Consider the following 22,723-nt stretch of genomic DNA (forward strand, 5'->3'; position numbering starts at 1 on the left):
ATTCCTTAAATGACAGTTTCAGGAATGGGAAAAAATGCCAAAGAACAAGCTTCTAGCAACCAGAAGCAATGAAAAATGAGACTAAAATAATGTGGAGACAAAAGCGACGCCCATATTTTTTAGCGCCAAATCAGACGCCCACATTATTTGGCGCCTAAAATGCTTTTGGCGCCAAAAATTACGCCACATCCGGAACGCCGACATTTTTGGCGCAAAATAACGTAAAAAAATGACGCAACTTCCGGCGACACATATGACGCCGGAAACGGAAAAGAATTTTTCCGCCAAAAAAGTCAGCGCCAAGAATGACGCAATAAAATGAAGCATTTTCAGCCCCCGCGAGCCTAACAGCCCACAGGGAAAAAAGAGTCAAATTTTTGAAGGTAAGAAAAAAATGATTAATTCAAATGCATTATCCCAAATATGAAACTGACTGTCTGAAAAATAAGGAAAGTTGAACATTCTGAGTCAAGGCAAATAAATGTTTGAATACATATATTTAGAACTTTATAAACAAAGTGCCCAACCATAGCTTAGAGTGTCACAGAAAATAAGATTTACTTACCCCAGGACACTCATCTACATGTTTGTAGAAAGCCAAACCAGTACTGAAACGAGAATCAGCAGAGGTAATGGTATATATAAGAGTATATCGTCGATCTGAAAAGGGAGGTAAGAGATGAATCTCTACGACCGATAACAGAGAACCTATGAAATAGACCCCGTAGAAGGAGATCACTGCATTCAAATAGGCAATACTCTCCTCACATCCCTCTGACATTCACTGCACGCTGAGAGGAAAACCGGGCTCCAACCTACTGCGGAGCGCATATCAACGTAGAATCTAGCACAAACTTACTTCACCACCTCCATCGGAGGCAAAGTTTGTAAAACTGAATTGTGGGTGTGGTGAGGGGTGTATTTATAGGCATTTTAAGGTTTGGGAAACTTTGCCCCTCCTGGTAGGAATGTATATCCCATACGTCACTAGCTCATGGACTCTTGATAATTACATGAAAGAAATAATATATCCATTAGAAAATATTAAGATCATAATCAGCAGAGAAAGTTTTCTATAAACTAATTATGCTTGAATTTTATCTTTGTGATTCTTAAAAAAATTAAATAAATCAGAGCTAAATTCTTGTACAAAAGTGAATTTCTGTTATCAGTGTGTCAACACTTTTTAAAAAAAAAACCTAGGTATTTGCATAAATTCACCCAGAATTCCCTGGTCCAGTGGAAACATTGTTTAGTTTAGTTTTTTGCATTTATTTTTCTTTTTTTTTTAAAAAACAAACAAAAAAAAAACTAATTTGTTTGTTTATGCATCTATACTTCTTAATGATCTATTATGCAGTATTTACATTTTTTCCCTCAAATTAAAATGGACAGTTCTAAATTCATAAACATATTTAATACATTGCCTGTCACTGGCACACAATAATGCACACTTAAAATATTTACAACTCCTAATAATCCTTTTTCTCTCCACTGTTTCTCTGTATAAAATTCAGAAAGGTAAATAACAGACATAGTACAATGATTTGACATTAGATAAGCTGTGATTGATGCTATGGCGCGCCGTTTAACATAGGTTATAAATTTGCTGTAGTGTGGTTTAATGGCAGGGATTGGCTGACTCAGCAGGTCGTGTCAGATGAGAAACATTAACATAAACAGAATGCAAATGTTCAAAACAGAAATGTCAGAATCTGCTGAGATCAGGAGAAACTCAATGCAAAAAAAGAACAAATATCCGTAATGAAAAATCTAGCAGGAGCACAGGTCAGAGATTAATGCCAGCTGCCATTGTCAGAAGGCAAATGGACAAAGGATGGCATTTGCTATGGAACAACCCAAAGGCATTGTCAATAATAAGTCTAACTTAATGCAAGCTGTAACACATACATAAGTGTAAAAGAATAATATTCTATCTAGATGTAGAGCGTGACCTGATATATCATTTCAGAATGCTGCACTATCTATGTCTATATCACACATTTCTTATCATTTGTCTTCCAATTTGGTTTCAAACTGGAAAACAAATAACACATCTGTCTGAAGATCTGCAGGTAGATACAAATCGATTACAAAACTACGTCACTGATATGTTTGCTATTTCTCTAATGGAGAAAGACAGGAGTTTGTCATCCGAGCTTTGTGTACGCAAAGGATTTACTATTGCAAGTTGGAAGCCTTTCAAATAAAGGGACTATAATGGATCTACAAGGGGCATTAAAGAGCTGCCCTTAAAAGTAGGACTGTCCCTCCAAACGAATATGGAGATAATATGGTCCCAAACGTGCTATCGTACGTGTTCTTCTTTTTTAAAGGGACAGAGAGGTGAAAAAAAAGTGCATGGGAGCACTTTAATTTGAAATGAGCATTTTTGCAATATACTTTAATCAGCAAAAAAGCTTCTAGTAAAAGATATTACTGCTTTTCTGCATATTCTGTGAGAGCCCGTGCACCAGTATTCAAACACCATGCTTGCTCAGAGAGCTGGTGGTAGTGTCTATTGCTTCTGAAGACATCATTTGTGTCAGATAAGTTACTAATGACTCTCTGAGATGGTGTGCTTTTTGAATACTGGTGCACAGACCTTCACAGAATATGTGCATATGCCACTTAAAAACAGTAATAACTTTTACTAGAATCATTTTTGCTAATGAAAGTATATTGCAAAATTGTTTTTATTTTAAATTGAATTGCACATGCACATTTCCTTTTTTGACCTTTCTATCCCTTTAATGGGATATTTTATTTTCTTTGACGCATCTAAGGGAAAATAGTTTAATAATTAAAATGTTTAAGCAGATGTCAGTTGCGGAGAAAAATAAACAGTTTTGTACTTTCTGAACAGTTTTTTACATATTTAAATACTATTCTATTTGTTGAAGTTAATGTCCCTTTAATAATACATATAGAAATCTGAAGAAAGCACAAAGTCAGCATTATCATATAACACTAATTACAGCAGTCAGAAAGGAAGTCCTTGATGCATGAAATAATAGTATGGACCATTACAGAGCTTTAATCAGCTTTGGTAGTATGAAGTTGCAGGAGATGTGCATTAAAACATATGTTAAAATGTAAACTTGAAGCCACAGTGATTCGACAATCAAATCTTTTTTTTTTTTTTTTAAGAGAAACACAGTTTGGGTAGAGCATTGGCTGTGATGTGAGGGGATCAAAAGAGCTGTATTAAAGGACCAATAAATACAGCAGAATTGCATAATCTACAGATGCATAATGACAACCCAATGCAAAAGCACTGAACTTCAAATAAGTAGTAGATTTTATTTCTGACAAAATTAAAAAATTCCAGTTTACTTCCCACATGACAGCCATCAGCCAATAACAAAATGCATATAAGCTACAGTCTGTGAATTCTTGCACATGCTCAGTAGAAGCTGATGCTTCAGAGTGTGCAAATAAAAAGATTGTGCTCATTTTGATAAATGAAGTGAAAGGGACAGTATACTGAAAAATAGTTTTTCGCTTAATGTGTTTACAATTGCTTTTTTTACCAACTGCAGAGAACAAATATATGAAAAATAGCTTTTTATGTTTTTTTGTGTATATTAAAGCTCTGATTTTGTGTTTTGAAGCCACAACCTAATAAAATGGGTTGAGCTTGTAGGTATAATCAGATCTCATTGCTTTATCACATTGTGTACATATACCTGCTTCTTTATCTTATATCTGTCCATAAAACAATCACCAGTACTTGGAGAGAACAATGGAAAATCAAAATTGTATTACCTTATCTCTGCTATATCCCACTGGGAGTGTAATTTCTTCTGCTGGCTGTGTTTACAAAGCTTCTATATCTATAGCTGGGACCTGCGGCCACAAACTGTCAGAATAGGTGGGGATACCACAGGCTAAATCAACTATTTCAAATGCCAATATAAGGGTAAAGGAGCTACTTGTAAACAATTTAATACACTCCAGCAGGTAAAGTGGATCATTGGGAACAAATTAAATGGGAGAACATTTTTGAGTAAACTGTCCCTTTAAGCTGGAGAGATGGACAGAATTGTACTGTAGAACGTATAGTAAAATCACCTGTATACACTGGGGATAAATACAAATGCTATTCTTTTTAGTATTACATTAGTGAATTTATGCCAGTGCTCAGCATTTGAGAGTTTCGGGCCCTTCTACTGAGTAACAGAAAGGAAGTCCTGTATCATGTCATATAGAAGTGTGTGCCTGTATAGCAACAAGACAGTTCTACATAACAAGATCCTGTCCTACATTACAGAGAAAGTGTCACAGCGCTTTTAACCCCTTAATGACCACAGCACTTTTCCATTTTCTGACCGTTTGGGACCAAGGCTATTTTTACATTTCTGCAGTGTTTGTGTTTAGCTGTAATTTTACTCTTACTCATTTACTGTACCCACACATATTATATACCGTTTTTCTCGCCATTAAATGGACTTTCTAAAGATACCATTATTTTCATCATATCTTATAATTTACTATAAAAAAATATATAAAATATGAGGAAAAAATGGAAAAAAACACACTTTTTCTAACTTTGACCCCCAAAATCTGTTACACATCTACAACCACCAAAAAACACCCATGCTAAATAGTTTCTAAATTTTGTCCTGAGTTTAGAAATACCCAATGTTTACATGTTCTTTGCTTTTTTTGCAAGTTATAGGGCAATAAATACAAGTAGCACTTTGCTATTTCCAAACCACTTTTTGTTACATTGGAACACTGATATCTTCCAGGAATCCCTGAATATCCCTTGACATGTATATATTTTTTTTTAGAAGACATCCCAAAGTATTGATCTAGGCCCATTTTGGTATATTTCATGCCAGCATTTCACCACCAAATGCGATCAAATAAAAAAAATTGTTCACTTTTTCACACATTTTGTTACAAACTTTAGGTTTCTCACTGAATTTATTTACAAACAGCTTGTGCAATTATGGCACAAATGGTTGTAAATGCTTCTCTGGGATCCCCTTTTTTCATAAATAGCAGACATATATGGATTTGGTGTTGCTTTTTGGTAATTAGAAGGCCGCTAAATGCCACTGCGCACCACACGTGTATTATGCCCAGCAATGAAGGGGTTAATTAGGGAGCATGTAGGGAGCTTGTAGGGTTAATTTTAGCTTTATTGTAGTGTAGTAGACAACCCTAAGTATTGATCTAGGCCCATTTTGGTATATTTCATGCCACCATTTCACTGCCAAATGCGATTAAATAAAAAAAAAAGTTACATTTTTCACAATTTTAGGTTTCTCACTGAAATTATTTACAAACAGCTTGTGCAATTATGGCACAAATGGTTGTAAATGCTTTTCTGGGATCCCCTTTGTTGAGAAATAGCAGACATACATGGCTTTGGCATTGCTTTTTGGTAATTAGAAGGCCGCTAAATGCCGCTGCGCATCACACGTGTATTATGGCTAGCAGTGAAGGGGTTAATTAGGTAGCATGTAGGGAGCTTGCAGGGTTCATTTTAGCTTTAGTGTAGAGATCAGCCTCACACCTGACACATTACACCCCCTGATCCCTCCCAAACAGCTCTCTTCCCTCCCCCACCCCACAATTGTCCCCGCCATGTTAAGTACTGGCAGAAAGTCTGCCAGTACTAAAAAAAAAAAGCTATCCTTGATAAAAAAAATTTTTTTAAAAAAACATAATTTATGTAAGAACTTACCTGATAAATTCATTTCTTTCATATTAGCAAGAGTCCATGAGCTAGTGACGTATGGGATATACATTCCTACCAGGAGGGGCAAAGTTTCCCAAACCTCAAAATGCCTATAAATACACCCCTCACCACACCCACAATTCAGTTTAACGAATAGCCAAGAAGTGGGGTGATAAAAAAGTGCGAAAGCATATAAAATAAGGAATTGGAATAATTGTGCTTTATACAAAAATCATAACCACCACAAAAAAAGGGCGGGCCTCATGGACTCTTGCTAATATGAAAGAAATGAATTTATCAGGTAAGTTCTTACATAAATTATGTTTTCTTTCATGTAATTAGCAAGAGTCCATGAGCTAGTGACGTATGGGATAATGATTACCCAAGATGTGGATCTTTCCCCGCAAGAGTCACTAGAGAGGGAGGGATAAAATAAAGACAGCCAATTCCTGCTGAAAAATAATCCACACCCAAAATAAAGTTTAAAGAAAAAACAGAATTTATGTTTACCTGATAAATTACTTTCTCCAACGATGTGTCCGGTCCACGGCGTCATCCTTACTTGTGGGATATTCTCTTCCCCAACAGGAAATGGCAAAGAGCCCAGCAAAGCTGGTCACATGATCCCTCCTAGGCTCCGCCTTCCCCAGTCATTCGACCGACGTAAAGGAGGAATATTTGCATAGGAGAAATCATATGATACCGTGGTGACTGTAGTTAAAGAAAATAAATTATCAGACCTGATTAAAAAAACCAGGGCGGGCCGTGGACCGGACACACCGTTGGAGAAAGTAATTTATCAGGTAAACATAAATTCTGTTTTCTCCAACATAGGTGTGTCCGGTCCACGGCGTCATCCTTACTTGTGGGAACCAATACCAAAGCTTTAGGACACGGATGATGGGAGGGAGCAAATCAGGTCACCTAGATGGAAGGCACCACGGCTTGCAAAACCTTTCTCCCAAAAATAGCCTCAGAAGAAGCAAAAGTATCAAATTTGTAAAATTTAGTAAAAGTGTGCAGTGAAGACCAAGTCGCTGCCTTACATATCTGATCAACAGAAGCCTCGTTCTTGAAGGCCCATGTGGAAGCCACGGCCCTAGTGGAATGAGCTGTGATTCTTTCAGGAGGCTGCCGTCCGGCAGTCTCATAAGCCAATCTGATGATGCTTTTAAGCCAAAAAGAGAGAGAGGTAGAAGTTGCTTTCTGACCTCTCCTTTTACCAGAATAAACAACAAACAGGGAAGATGTTTGTCTGAAATCCTTTGTAGCATCTAAATAGAATTTTAGAGCACGAACTACATCCAAATTGTGCAACAAACGTTCCTTCTTTGAAACTGGATTCGGGCACAAAGAAGGCACGACTATCTCCTGGTTAATGTTTTTGTTAGAAACAACTTTCGGAAGAAAACCAGGTTTAGTACGCAAAACCACCTTATCTGCATGGAACACCAGATAAGGAGGAGAACACTGCAGAGCAGATAACTCTGAAACTCTTCTAGCAGAAGAAATAGCAACCAAAAACAAAATTTTCCAAGATAATAACTTAATATCTACGGAATGTAAGGGTTCAAACGGAACCCCCTGAAGAACTGAAAGAACTAAATTGAGACTCCAAGGAGGAGTCAAAGGTTTGTAAACAGGCTTGATTCTAACCAGAGCCTGAACAAAAGCTTGAACATCTGGCACAGCCGCCAGCTTTTTGTGAAGTAAAACAGATAAAGCAGAAATCTGTCCCTTCAAAGAACTTGCAGATAATCCTTTCTCCAAACCTTCTTGAAGAAAGGATAGAATCCTAGGAATTTTTATCTTGTTCCATGGGAATCCTTTAGATTCACACCAACAGATATATTTTTTCCATATTTTATGGTAGATTTTTCTAGTTACAGGCTTTCTAGCCTGAACAAGAGTATCAATGACAGAATCTGAGAACCCTCGCTTTGATAAAATCAAGCGTTCAATCTCCAAGCAGTCAGTTGGAGTGAGGCCAGATTCGGATGTTCGAACGGACCTTGAACAAGAAGGTCCTGTCTCAAAGGTAGCTTCCATGGTGGAGCCGATGACATATTCACCAGGTCTGCATACCAAGTCCTGCGTGGCCACGCAGGAGCTATCAAGATCACTGATGCCCTCTCCTGATTGATCCTGGCTACCAGCCTGGGGATGAGAGGAAACGGTGGGAATACATAAGCTAGGTTGAAGGTCCAAGGTGCTACTAGTGCATCTACTAGAGTCGCCTTGGGATCCCTGGATCTGGACCCGTAGCAAGGAACCTTGAAGTTCTGACGAGAGGCCATCAGATTCATGTCTGGAATGCCCCACAATTGAGTAATTTGGGCAAAGATTTCCGGATGGAGTTCCCACTCCCCCGGATGAAATGTCTGACGACTCAGAAAATCCGCTTCCCAATTTTCCACTCCTGGGATGTGGATTGCCGACAAGTGACAGGAGTGAGTCTCCGCCCATTGAATGATTTTGGTCACTTCTTCCATCGCCAGGGAACTCCTTGTTCCCCCCTGATGGTTGATATACGCAACAGTCGTCATGTTGTCTGATTGAAACCGTATGAATTTGGCCCTTGCTAGCTGAGGCCAAGCCTTGAGAGCATTGAATATCGCTCTCAGTTCCAGAATATTTATCGGGAGAAGAGATTCTTCCCGAGACCAAAGACCCTGAGCTTTCAGGAGTTCCCAGACCGCGCCCCAGCCCACCAGACTGGCGTCGGTCGTGACAATGACCCACTCTGGTCTGCGGAAGCTCATCCCCTGTGACAGGTTGTCCATGGTCAGCCACCAACGGAGTGAATCTCTGGTCCTCTGATCTACTTGTATCGTCGGAGACAAGTCTGTATAATCCCCATTCCACTGACTGAGCATGCACAGTTGTAATGGTCTCAGATGAATTCGCGCAAAAGGAACTATGTCCATTGCCGCGACCATCAAACCTATTACTTCCATGCACTGCACTATGGAAGGAAGAGGAACAGAATGAAGTACTTGACAAGAGCTTAGAAGTTTTGATTTTCTGGCCTCTGTCAGAAAAATCCTCATTTCTAAGGAGTCTATTATTGTTCCCAAGAAGGGAACTCTTGTTGACGGAGATAGAGAACTTTTTTCTACGTTCACTTTCCACCCGTGAGATCTGAGAAAGGCCAGGACAATGTCCGTATGAGCCTTTGCTTGTGGTAGGGACAACGCTTGAATCAGTATGTCGGCCAAGTAAGGTACTACTGCAATGCCCCTTGGTCGTAGCACCGCTAGAAGGGACCCTAGTACCTTTGTGAAAATTCTTGGAGCAGTGGCTAATCCGAATGGAAGTGCCACAAACTGGTAATGCTTGTCCAGAAAGGCGAACCTTAGGAACCGATGATGTTCCTTGTGGATAGGAATATGTAGATACGCATCCTTTAAATCCACCGTGGTCATGAATTGACCTTCCTGGATGGAAGGAAGAATTGTCCGAATGGTTTCCATTTTGAACGATGGAACCTTAAGAAACTTGTTTAGGATCTTGAGATCTAAGATTGGTCTGAATGTTCCCTCTTTTTTGGGAACTATGAACAGATTGGAGTAGAATCCCATCCCTTGTTCTCCCAATGGAACAGGATGAATCACTCCCATTTTTAACAGGTCTTCTACACAATGTAAGAATGCCTGTCTTTTTGTGTGGTCTGAAGACAATTGAGACCTGTGGAACCTCCCCCTTGGGGGAAGCTCCTTGAATTCCAGAAGATAATCTTGGGAGACTATTTCTAGCGCCCAAGGATCCAGAACATCTCTTGCCCAAGCCTGAGCGAAGAGAGAAAGTCTGCCCCCCACCAGATCCGGTCCCGGATCGGGGGCCAACATCTCATGCTGTCTTGGTAGCAGTGGCAGGTTTCTTGGCCTGCTTACCTTTGTTCCAGCCTTGCATTGGCCTCCAGGCTGGTTTGGTTTGAGAAGTATTACCCTCTTGCTTAGAGGATGTAGCACTTGGGGCTGGTCCGTTTCTGCGAAAGGGATGAAAATTTGGTTTATTTTTAGCCTTGAAAGACCTATCCTGAGGAAGGGCGTGGCCCTTACCCCCAGTGATATCAGAAATAATCTCTTTCAAGTCAGGGCCAAACAGCGTTTTCCCCTTGAAAGGTATGTTAAGCAATTTGTTCTTGGAAGACGCATCCGCTGACCAAGATTTTAGCCAAAGCGCTCTGCGCGCCACAATAGCAAACCCTGAATTTTTCGCCGCTAATCTAGCCAATTGCAAAGTGGCGTCTAAAGTAAAAGAGTTAGCCAATTTGAGAGCATGAATTCTGTCCATAATCTCCTCATAAGAAGAATCTTTATTGAGCGACTTTTCTAGTTCTAGTACACGCTGCTGTAGTGACAGGAACCATGCATGAAACCATGCATGAAATTGGTTGTAGAAGGTAACCTTGCTGAACAAACATCTTTTTAAGCAAACCCTCTAATTTTTTATCCATAGGATCTTTGAAAGCACAACTATCTTCTATAGGGATAGTAGTGCGTTTGTTTAGAGTAGAAACCGCCCCCTCGACCTTGGGGACTGTCTGCCATAAGTCCTTTCTGGGGTCGACCATAGGAAACAATTTCTTAAATATAGGGGGAGGGACAAAAGGTATGCCGGGCCTTTCCCATTCTTTGTTTACAATGTCCGCCACCCGCTTGGGTATAGGAAAAGCTTCGGGGGGCACCGGGACCTCTAGGAACTTGTCCATCTTACATAATTTCTCTGGAATGACCAAATTCTCACAATCATCCAGTAGATAACACCTCCTTAAGCAGAGCGCGGAGATGTTCCAATTTAAATTTGAATGTAATCACATCAGGTTCAGCTTGTTGAGAAATTTTCCCTGAATCTGAAATTTCTCCCTCAGACAAAACCTCCCTGGCCCCCTCAGACTGGTGTAGGGGCACTTCAGAACCAATATCATCAGCGTCCTCATGCTCTTCAGTATTTTCTAAAACAGAGCAGTCGCGCTTTCGCTGATAAGTGGGCATTTTGGCTAAAATGTTTTTGATAGAATTATCCATTACAGCCGTTAATTGTTGCATAGTAAGGAGTATTGGCGCACTAGATGTACTAGGGGCCTCCTGTGTGGGCAAGACTGGCGTAGACGAAGGAGGGGATGATGCAGTACCATGCTTACTCCCCTCACTTGAGGAATCATCTTGGGCATCATTTTCTCTAAATTTTGTGTCACATAAATCACATCTATTTAAATGAGAAGGAACCTTGGCTTCCCCACATACAGAACATAGTCTATCTGATAGTTCAGACATGTTAAACAGGCATAAACTTGATAACAAAGTACAAAAAACGTTTTAAAATAAAACCATTACTGTCACTTTAAATTTTAAACTGAACACACTTTATTACTGAAAATGTGAAAAAGTATGAAGGAATTGTTCAAAATTCACCAAAATTTCACCACAGTGTCTTAAAGCCTTAAAAGTATTGCACACCAAATTTGAAAGCTTTAACTCTTAAAATAACGGAACCGGAGCCGTTTTTATATTTAACCCCTATACAGTCCCTGGTATCTGCTTTGCTGAGACCCAACCAAGCCCAAAGGGGAATACGATACCAAATGACGCCTTCAGTAAGCTTTTTCTATGTATCTGAGCTCCTCACACATGCATCTGCATGTCTTGCTTCCCAAAAACAACTGCGCAATAGAGGCGCGAAAATGAGGCTCTGCCTATGATTAGAGAAGGCCCCCAGTGAAAAAGGTGTCCAATACAGTGCCTGCCGGTTATTTTACATAATTCCCAAGAATAAAATAACTCCTCAAAACTATGAAGTATAAAAAATGCTTATATATCAATCGTTTTAGCCCAGAAAAATGTCTACCAGTCTTTAAAGCCCTTGTGAAGCCCTTTATTCTTATTTAATAAAAATGGCTTACCGGATCCCATAGGGAAAATGACAGCTTCCAGCATTACCAAGTCTTGTTAGAAATGTGTCATACCTCAAGCAGCAAAAGTCTGCTCACTGTTTCCCCCAACTGAAGTTAATTCCTCTCAACAGTCCTGTGTGGAAACAGCCATCGATTTTAGTAACGGTTGCTAAAATCATTTTCCTCTTACAAACAGAAATCTTCATCTCTTTTCTGTTTCAGAGTAAATAGTACATACCAGCACTATTTTAAAATAACAAACTCTTGATTGAAGAATAAAAACTACATTTAAACACCAAAAAACTCTAAGCCATCTCCGTGGAGATGTTGCCTGTACAACGGCAAAGAGAATGACTGGGGAAGGCGGAGCCTAGGAGGGATCATGTGACCAGCTTTGCTGGGCTCTTTGCCATTTCCTGTTGGGGAAGAGAATATCCCACAAGTAAGGATGACGCCGTGGACCGGACACACCTATGTTGGAGAAACATAAGCAGAAGATTCAAACTGAAACCGTACTGAAAAGTACTTTTCTACCAAAAACTGCTTCAGAAGAAGAAAATACATCAAAATGGTAGAATTTAGTAAAAGTATGCAAAGAGGACCAAGTTGCTGCTTTGCAAATCTGATCAATCGAAGCTTCATTCCTAAACGCCCAGGAAGTAGAAACTGACCTAGTAGAATGAGCTGTAATCCTTTGAGGCGGAGTTTTACCTGACTCAACATAGGCAAGATGAATTAAAGATTTCAACCAAGATGCCAAAGAAATGGCAGAAGCTTTCTGGCCTTTTCTAGAACCGGAAAAGATAACAAATAAACTAGAAGTCTTTCGGAAAGACTTAGTAGCTTCAACATAATATTTCAAAGCTCTAACAACATCCAAAGAATGCAACGATTTCTCCTTAGAATTCTTAGGATTAGGACATAATGAAGGAACCACAATTTCTCTACTAATGTTGTTGGAATTCACAACTTTAGGGATTTTGTCCCAAAATTCTAATCTGTCAGACGGCACAGGATATAATTGCTTAAAACGTTTAGAAGGAGTAAATGAATTACCCAATTGATCCCATTCTCTGGAAATTACTTCAGAAATAGCATTAGGAACAGGAAAAACTTCTGGAATAACCACAGGAGATTTAAATACCTTATCTAAACGTTTAGAATTAGTATCAAGAGGACCAGAATCCTCTATTTCTAAAGCAATTAGTACTTCTTTAAAGGGACAGTCAAATCCAAAAAAAACTTTTATTTTTCAAATAGGGCATGCAATTTTAAACAACTTTCCAATTTACTTTTATCAACAATTTTGCTTTGTTCTCTTGGTATTCTTAGTTGAAAGCTAGACCTAGGAAGGCTCATATGATAATTTCTAAGCCCTTGAAGACCACCTCTAATCACATGCTTTGTATTTGCTTTTCACAGCAGGGGAGAGCTAGTGCAGGTAAACCCTATAGATAACATTGTGAGCATGCCCGTGGATTGTGGCAGACACTGCACTAATTGGCTAAAATGCAAGTCAATAGATAATAACTAAAAATCATGTGATTAGGGGCGGTCAGAAGATGCTTAGATACAAGATAGTAACAGCATTAAAAAGTGTATTAATATAACAGCGTTGGTTATGCAAAACTGGGGAATGGGTAATAAAGGGATTATCTATCTTTTTAAACAACAAAAATTCTGGTGTTAACTGTCCCTTTAAGTAAAGAACGAATAAATTCCATTTTAAATAAATATGAAGATTTATCAGCATCAATCTCTGAGACAGAATCCTCTGAACCAGAAGAGTCATCAGAATCAGAATGATGTTCATTTAAAAATTCATCTGTAGAGAGAGAAGTTTTAAAAGATTTTTTATGTTTACTAGAAGGAGAAATAACAGACATAGCCTTCTTGATGGATTCAGAAACAAAATCTCTTATGTTATCAGGAACATTCTGCACCTTAGATGTTGAAGGAACTGCAACAGGCAATGGTACATTACTAAAGGAAATATTATCTGCATTAACAAGTTTGTCATGACAATTAGTACAAACAACAGCCGGAGGAATAGCTACCAAAAGTTTACAGCAGATACACTTAGCTTTGGTAGTTCCAGCACTAGACAGCGATTTTCCTGAAGTATCTTCTGACTCAGATGCAACGTGAGACATCTTGCAATATGTAAAAGAAAAAACAACATATAAAGCAAAATTGATCAAATTCCTTAAATGACAGTTTCAGGAATGGGAAAAAATGCCAATAAACAAGCTTCTAGTAACCAGAAGCAAAGAAAAAATGAGACTGAAATAATGTGGAGACAAAAGCGACGCCCATATTTTTTTAGCGCCAAATAAGACGCCCACATTATTTGGCGCCTAAATGCTTTTTGGCGCAAAAAATGACGCCACATCCGGAACGCCGACATTTTTGGCGCAAAAGGACGTCAAAAAAATGACGCAACTTCCGGCGACACGTATGACGCCGGAAACAGAAAAGATTTTTTGCGCCAAAAAAGTCTGCGCCAAGAATGACGCAATAAAATGAAGCATTTTCAGCCCCCGCGAGCCTAACAGCCCACAGGGAAAAAAGAGTCAAATTTTTAAGGTAAGAAAAAATGATTGATTCAAATGCATTATCCCAAATATGAAACTGACTGTCTGAAAATAAGGAATGTTGAACATCCTGAGTCAAGGCAAATAAATGTTTGAATACATATATTTAGAACTTTATAAATAAAGTGCCCAACCATAGCTTAGAGTGTCACAGAAAATAAGATTTACTTACCCCAGGACACTCATCTACATGTTTGTAGAAAGCCAAACCAGTACTGAAACGAAAATCAGCAGAGGTAATGGTATATAAATAAGAGTATATCGTCGATCTGAAAAGGGAGGTAAGAGATGAATCTCTACGACCGATAACAGAGAACCTATGAAATAGACCCCGTAGAAGGAGATCACTGCATTCAAATAGGCAATACTCTCCTCACATCCCTCTGACATTCACTGCACGCTGAGAGGAAAACCGGGCTCCAACTTGCTGCGGAGCGCATATCAACGTAGAATCTAGCACAAACTTACTTCACCACCTCCATAGGAGGCAAAGTTTGTAAAACTGAATTGTGGGTGTGGTGAGGGGTGTATTTATAGGCATTTTGAGGTTTGGGAAACTTTGCCCCTCCTGGTAGGAATGTATATCCCATACATCACTAGCTCATGGACTCTTGCTAATTACATGAAAGAAAGGCATATTTACATATGCTGCTCTGGAGGATCCCCCCTTAGCCCCCAACCTCCCTGATACCCCCCAAACAGCTCTTTAACCATCCCCCTCTAACTTATTAGTAGCCATCTTTGGTACTGGCAGCTGTCTGCCAGTACCCAGTTTATAGTAAAACATTTGTTTTTATTATTTTTTAAAATATTTTTCTGTAGTGTAGCTTGCCCCCCCCAAAAGACCAACCCCCCACCCCCTCCCAGATCTCTTAGATCATATATTTGGCCCTTACTGCCACTTTTTTCACAATCATTTTTCTGTAGTGTAGCGGTTCCCACCTGCTTCCTACCCGTGCGCGTTCCCGCCCACGATCCCGCCCCCTCCACATCATACGGCCCATCGATGGCCGCCCACCCACCTCCCAGACTGGCTCCCACCCACCAACGAAACCGGCCATCGATGTCCGGTGCAGAGAGGGCCACAGAGTGTCTCTCTCTGCATCGGATGGCCAAGGGGGGTTATTGCAGGATGCCTCGATGTTGAGGCGTCACTGCAATAACCGGAAAGCAGCTGGAAGCGAGCAGGATCGCTTCCAGCTGCTTTCCAGACCGAGGACGTACGCCATACGTCCTCAGGCGTTAAGTGTATTTTTTTGAGGACATATGGCGTACGTCCTTGGTCGTTAAGGGGTTAAAGAGCTGCAGCAAGAATCAATGTAAGCATTAAAAGACTTCTGTCTGCTTTGCAACTACAAGACTGATAAAAAGAAACAGCAATGTCTTTTACAAAATCCCATAAGAAAAACAGTATTGCTAACTCACTCTAGCCACTGTGACTATATCCAGTGGATCACTAAGCTAGAACCTAACAATAATAATAATAAAACACAGTACCAATTAAAGAACCAGTAAATACAGTATATAGTTGCATAATCATCATATACATAACAAGAAAAATGCAATAGTACTTAGTCTGAACTTCAAATGAGTAGTAGATTTTTTTTCTGACAAATTTCAAAGTTATGTCTATTTCCACTAAAACTGTATCATGTGACCGCCATCAGCCAATCACAAATACATATATGTATATTCTGTGAATTCTTGCACATGCTCAGTAGGAACTGGTGACTCACAAATTGTAAATATAAAAAGACTGCACATTTTGTTAATGGAAGATCGAAAGTTGTTTAAAATTACAGACTCTATCTGAATAATAAAAGTTTAATGTAGGACTTAAACATACCACAAATTGTGCATCATTAAAATGAATTTAGGGTGAGTAAACAAAAAAATGTTTTAATATGTTTTATATAGTAAAGTTACAGACTGTACTACCAGTGCAAACATATCTTGCTTTGCTATTAAATACTGATATGATCAAACTATTGTTAGAGCTGCATCTGCAATAAGTCTAAAGTCTGGGCCTATAAAATGGAAATATTTTCAAATATTGCGGGTTCCACTTCAGTCCTCAAGACTTCCAACATGCTGTGATATTTTGCATTAATACAGGTGCCACTAGTAGTGGCATTTATCCACCTGTTAGTAAGCATATAGTAGGATGTACTGCGGAACACTGAAAGGAGATTGATACATTGGCAAAAGGAGAGAGTCTATGTAAAAACAGGAAGCTACTAGCAAGTACATATCTATATATTACTCAGGATGTATAGTAGATTAAAAAAAATGGAGACAAATTACATTAAAAGCTGTGTTAAAGGGACAGTCTAGTCCAAAATAAACTATCATGATTCGGCATGTAATTTTAAACAACTTTCTAATTTACTTTTATCACCAATTTTGCTTTGTACTCTTGGTATTCTTAGTTGAAAGCTAAACCTAGGAGGTTCATAAGATAATTTCTTAGACCTTGAAGGCCGCCTCTTGTATGAATGCATTTTGACAGCTTTTCACAACTAGAGGGCGTTAGTTCACATGTGTCATTTAGATAACACTGTGCTCATGCACGCGGCGTTACCTAGGAGTCAGCACTGATTGGCTAAAATGCAAGTCTGTCAAAAGAACTGAAATAAGGGGGCAGTTTGCAGAGGCTTAGATACAAGGTAATCACAGAGATAAAAAGTGTATTTATATAACTGCGTTGGCTATACAAGACTAGGGAATGGGTAATAAAGGGATTATCTATCTTTTAAAACAATAAAAAATTCTGATGTAGACTGTCCCTTTAACTGTAATGTAAGACTGAAGTTAAAAAGTTAAAAATACTTTAATTACTTTTTTTATTTATTAAGTTAATAGGATTTGTGCAGTCTGCAGCTGTATCAGTGCATTAATTATTCAATCAATTGTAGCTAAATATTGAGGTTTTTTTTGCTAAAAACAAAAATTGAATACCGTTACGGCATGTAAAGGACTCACAGCAGCCCCAGTGTTGCAATACAGTCGCAGTCTGGGAAATTATATGCACTACATAAATAACAACTTACTCTTGGTCATTGTTTCTTATGAATACTTTGTGTAAACATACATTTTACATACCTCCCAATATTCACAGTTTGCAGAACAGTCCCATCTAAGGGATTTGAAATCCAAAAAATGTATTTCATGATATAGATGGAACATTTTTTTCAACTACTTTCCAATGTGCTTCTGTTTTCTAATTTGCTTTGTTTTCTTGGTGTACTTTGTTGAAAAGCATACCTAGGTTGGCTCAGGAGTGGGGAGAGCTAGCTGCTGATTGGTGGCTGCACATCTATTATTATTATTATTATTATTGGTTATTTGTAGAGCGCCAACAGATTCCACAGTGCTAACTATGCCTCCTGTCATTAGCCTACTGGTGTGTTCAGCTAGCTCCCTGCAGTGCATTTCTGCTCCTTCAATAAAGAATACATGAAAATGCAGCAAAATTGATCATAGAAGTTGTTTAAAACTGTATGTTGTATCTGAATCATGAAAGAAAAAAATGGGTTTTGCCCTTTAAGGTCAACTATCTCTGTCCCTCAGTTCTCTAAACAAGGGCAAGGTGATTTTTCTCTACACACCATTTGTGGTTCTTGCAGAAATGATACATTTCAGGGTTATATTCTCTATTGTGTGCGTTTATAAAGCAGCATGTGCAGATTTCAAGCACACAATGCTAAAAAGTATATAGTGGGTGCAAATGATTTAATGAGACTTGGCCAACGGCATTCAGAATCTACAGAGATGGCATCTTTTTTCCTTTTTATTCTTGCCAGTGTAACCTGCTTGTGCATGAGCTGAACTTTTGAGTTTACAAGCTGCTATGAAATAACATTTCAGTAATTTTTATGCTCACTATACAGAACTTATGTATGGGTTTTTTTTAGACAGAAAAGCAAAAAGTGTTTATACCTTGAAAGCGGCCCCTCCATGGATGATGGATTTTATAAATATTCCTAAATCTGTGTGTGTGTCTCTGGATTTGTTTCCTTTCAGACTAACTCCTAACCCAGCAGATCCAGAATCGTTCAGAGGGATCTCAAACGTCATTTGTGCAGTGTTTTCTGGAAAAGCAAAGAAGCAGTCCGGCTCTCCTTTCTGTCAATAGAAAACATGATACAGTTTAGTAACCTGATTGTTCCCACATAAAATATCCCATGCTGTAAGGATACAAGGCATTTTTCTACCAAAACTGTGTGACATCTTGATAAAGCATCAAACTCACGCTGAGGACCTAGTCTGTGAGAGGTAACTGAGTTGATGAAGGATCTTAGTGACATAAGAACAGATTGAATGATTATGATGAATGGTATGTAGTAGACACCAAACGTGTACTTGAGAACTATTCAGAAAGGTAAATATTGAAAAGTTAAAAGAGGTTATAACAGAAGAAATAAAACATTAGCAAAGCATGGGGAGACATTTGGGTGATGATCAGGCCATAAAGATAAACGTTATCTAAATATTCCCAATATAAATTGATTGCTTAAACAGTTTCACTGACTTGCCCCTTATATTTGCCCTTGTCGCCTTTTAATCTTTAATACATTTGGATACTTTTTTATTTTTTTTAATCAAGCTTTGTTGCCGTTCTGGAATTCATGTCTATGGAAGTGGATTATTTAGAGTGCATATTCCCATGCGTTTTGCTTCAGACCAATTTCCATTTAGTTTTCAAATAGGTTGTTTCAATCCATGACTAACACAAGAAACCTAAGAATTGACTGTTTTATATAATATATTTTGTTGTGGTTTCTCAATCTTAGTTTAAGAAAACCCACTTGACCCCTACAAAAGCTATCCTGTACACCGAATATGTTTACAGCACTGCAGAATTTTTTTGGCGCTCTACAAATACCTGATAATAATAATCCTATATAATAATTGGCCAAGTATGTTTGTCAGATGCAGTCATGCGAATACCTGGCCTTCAGCTGCAGAGTAGTGCGCACTGCGGAAGCTGCCTGGTGGGGGCGTGACCGGTGTTGGGCGTGCCGTGATGGGGCGTGGCAGGCATGGCGAGGGGGCGTGGCCGGCGGGCATGACGAGGGGGCGTGGTCTCGCGGGAGCGCGCGGCCGATGGGAGAGACCAAAACAGAGGAAAGAAGGAAAGAAAGAAAGCGAGCAGAAGAGGGGTGAAGAGCGCAAAAGAGTGGGAGAGAAAGAGGGGGAGAGAGGGGGGAGAGAGAGCGCAAAAGAGGGAGAGAGAGAGCGCAAAAGAGGGAGAGAGAGAGCGCAAAAGAGAGGGGGAGAGAGAGCAAGAGAGGGGGGGAGAGCGCAAGAGAGGTGGAGAGCGCAAGAGAGGGGGAGAGAGAGTGCACAAAAGATGGGGAGAGAGAGAGCTCAAAAGAGAGGGTGGAGAGAGAGCGCAAAAGAGAGGGGGGAGAGAGAGCGCAAAAGAGGGGGGTGAGTTTAAAAGAGAGCGCAAAAGAGGGGGGAGAGAGCGCAAAAGAGAAGGGGGAGAGAGCACAAAAGAGAGGGGGAGAGAGCACAAAAGAGAGGGGGAGAGAGCACAAAAGAGAGGGGGAGAGAGCACAAAAGAGAGGGGGAGAGAGCGCAAAAAAAGAGGGGGAGAGAGCGCAAAAAAGAGGGGGAGAGAGCGCAAAAAAAGAGGGGGAGAGAGCGCAAAAAAGAGGGGGAGAGAGCGCAAAAAAGAGGGGGAGAGAGCGCAAGGGGGAGAAAGCACAAAAGAGAGGGGGAGAGAGTGCAAAAAAGAGGGGGGAGAGAGCGCAAAAGAGTGGGGGGAGAGAGAGAGCTCAAAAGAGAGGGGGAGAGAGAGCTCAAAAGAGAGGGGGGAGAGAGAGAGCTCAAAAGAGAGGGGGAGAGAGAGCTCAAAAGAGAGGGGGGAGAGAGAGCTCAAAAGAGAGGGGGGGAGAGAGAGTTTAAAAGAGAGGGGGAGAGAGAGTGCACAAAAGAGGGGGAGAGAGAGTGCAAAAGAGAGGGGGAGAGAGCGCAAAAGAGAAGGGGGAGAGAGCGCAAAAGAGGGGAAGAGAGAGTGCAAAAGAGGGGAAGAGAGAGTGCAAAAGAGGGGAAGAGAGAGAGCAAAAGAGAGGGGGAGAGAGAGAGCAAAAGAGAGGGGGAGAGAGAGAGCAAAAGAGAGGGGGAGAGAGAGAGCAAAAGAGAGGGGGAGAGAGAGAGCAAAAGAGAGGGGGAGAGAGAGAGCAAAAGAGAGGGGGAGAGAGAGAGCAAAAGAGAGGGGGAGAGAGAAAAAGAGAGGGGGGGAGAGAGAGCGCAAAAGAGGGGGGAGAGAGAGAGCAAAAGAGGGGGAGAGAGAGAGCAAAAGAGGGGGAGAGAAAGAGCAAAAGAGGGGGGGGAGAGAGAGAGCAAAAGAGGGGGGAGAGAGCAAAATAGGGAAGAGAGAGCAAAATAGGGAAGAGAGAGAGCAAAAGAGGGCGAGAGAGAGCAAAAGAGGGCGAGAGAGAGCAAAAGAGGGCGAGAGAGAGCAAAAGAGGGCGAGAGAGAGCAAAAGAGGGCGAGAGAGAGCAAGAGGGGGGAGAGAGAGCAAGAGGGGGGAGAGAGCAGATGAGGGGGGAAAAAGAGAGAGAGCGAGCAAAAGAGGGGAGAGAGAGCAAAAGAGGTGGAAGAGAGAGAGCAAAAGAGGTGGGAGAAAGAGAGCAAAAGAGGGGGGAGAGAGAGAGCAAAAGAGGGGGGAGAGCGAGCACAAGAGGGGGGAGAGCGAGCACAAGAGGGGGGAGAGCGAGCACAAGAGGGGGGAGAGCGAGCAAAAGAGGGGGGAGAGAGAGAGCAAAAGAGGGGGGAGAGCGAGCACAAGAGGGGGGAGAGCGAGCACAAGAGGGGAGAGAGAGAGAGAGCAAAAGAAGGGGGAGAGTGCAAAATAAGGGGGAGAGAGAGAACTCAAAAGAGAGGGGGGGAGAGAGAGCGCAAGAGAGAGAGAGAACTCAAAAGAGAGGGGGGGGAGAGAGCGCGCAAGAGAGAGAGAGAACTCAAAAGAGAGGGGGGGAGAGAGCGCGCAAGAGAGAGAGAGAGCGCAAAAGAGAGGGGGGAGAGAGAGGGAGCAAGGGTTGGAACCGCGGTACCTACAAAATTGGCCCGTGTACACGGGCTTTAGGACTAGTAATAATAATAATAAGAAAACCTGATTATACACAAAATTTGGACATCTTATCGAATTCAAAAAGCAAGTCCGAATGGAATGAATGTGTCACTCCTACAGAATGACATGGTAGAGGCTAAGGCAGGATTTGGGGATTCTGGGACAAATTGCAGTCTTTTGTGACAACCATGTTTGAATGACTACCATACTTATATAGGGCTCCTATCTCATGTTAACATAAAAAGCAACACAATATTATAGTTGAAAAACATTTCTGTGGCAGTTTTACATCACATTCATTTTGCCATTTCTAAAATAATAAAATAATCATAAATGAAAAAAAAGCATATAATGTACGAGTCAGTGATTTTACAAAACACAGCACAGAACAACAGTGTGCTTTTATACAGAGAGACTAGTTAAAATACCCTGTAAAGTAAATACATCCAAACTATGATTGCAGAAAACATACTCAGACTCAAAAATAACAGAATCTTTTAAAATATACTCTATGATGACAAATAATGAAAATATATAACAAACTAAATGGATATGAGCTGGCACATATAAATACACAGGAATAGAAAATCCCATAAGGTTAAAACAATTAAACAACTGAGGCTGATCTCAATAAAACAGTAGGTGGCAATTCATACTTATGGTCACTAGCAAAACTTTGTGTGCATGCTTTTTTCTTGTTTGTTTTTTAAAAAAAACCGCAACCTATACAGTGTAAGGGGATCTTTGGAATCTGGGTTGAATTTACGACCAGATGGCATATATTAACAGTGTTCTATATAAGCATATTACTGATAGATAAGACACATTACCTCCTAAACATGTACACCCCTGTGAGGGCTCATGCACCAGTATTCAGACACCACACCGTCTCAGAGTCACTCCTGGCTTGTTTAACACACATTATGTCATCACAGCAGCAATACACAATCTTCAGCTATCTGAGCTTGAATACTGGTGTACAGGTCCTCACAGGATATGTGCGTATGCCACAGGAACACAGAACTTTTACTAGAAGCATTGTTACTGATTTAACTATTTTACATTGGTATTTAGTTCTATCATATAGCAATAAAAAGTACAGATACGTTGTCACTGACAGAATATTGTATGTGTATAGCGAATATAAGATATTTCTGATATACTGTATTAGATAGGAATCCCTAAAACAATACCACAGAACAAGCACACATTGGAAGAATAAAATGATTAACTATACCCAGACACATCTGCTGATGACCAAATTCTCACTGTGGATTTAACAGGTAGTAGAAAGTAATAAACACTATTCTATGCTACCTAGAGAAACATACAGTGAACATGAAAATAAACTTTTTAATATAATTGTAATATTAATTCAGAGCTTGACAAATGCCAATAGATAGCCATGAGTCCTAATATTTTACTCCTGACTTTTTTTTAAATTTATTTTTCTTTTTCTT

At 40.1% G+C, this 22,723-nt stretch overlaps 1 protein-coding gene across 3 annotated transcripts in view; it reads right to left on the reverse strand.

Moving 5' to 3' along the window:
- PARD3B (par-3 family cell polarity regulator beta) overlaps nt 1–22,723 on the reverse strand; it is a 1,914,565-nt gene that overhangs the window by 1,084,530 nt on the left and 807,312 nt on the right. For all 3 annotated transcript variants that reach the window (XM_053698659.1, XM_053698658.1, XM_053698660.1), the window contains exon 11: nt 18,122–18,307. In XM_053698659.1, coding sequence (XP_053554634.1) covers nt 18,122–18,307 — 186 coding nt within the window. The remainder of the gene's footprint in view (nt 1–18,121; nt 18,308–22,723) is intronic.

The sequence above is a fragment of the Bombina bombina genome, chromosome 1 (genome assembly GCF_027579735.1).
Source record: "Bombina bombina isolate aBomBom1 chromosome 1, aBomBom1.pri, whole genome shotgun sequence".
NCBI classification, from domain to species: Eukaryota; Metazoa; Chordata; class Amphibia; order Anura; family Bombinatoridae; genus Bombina; species Bombina bombina.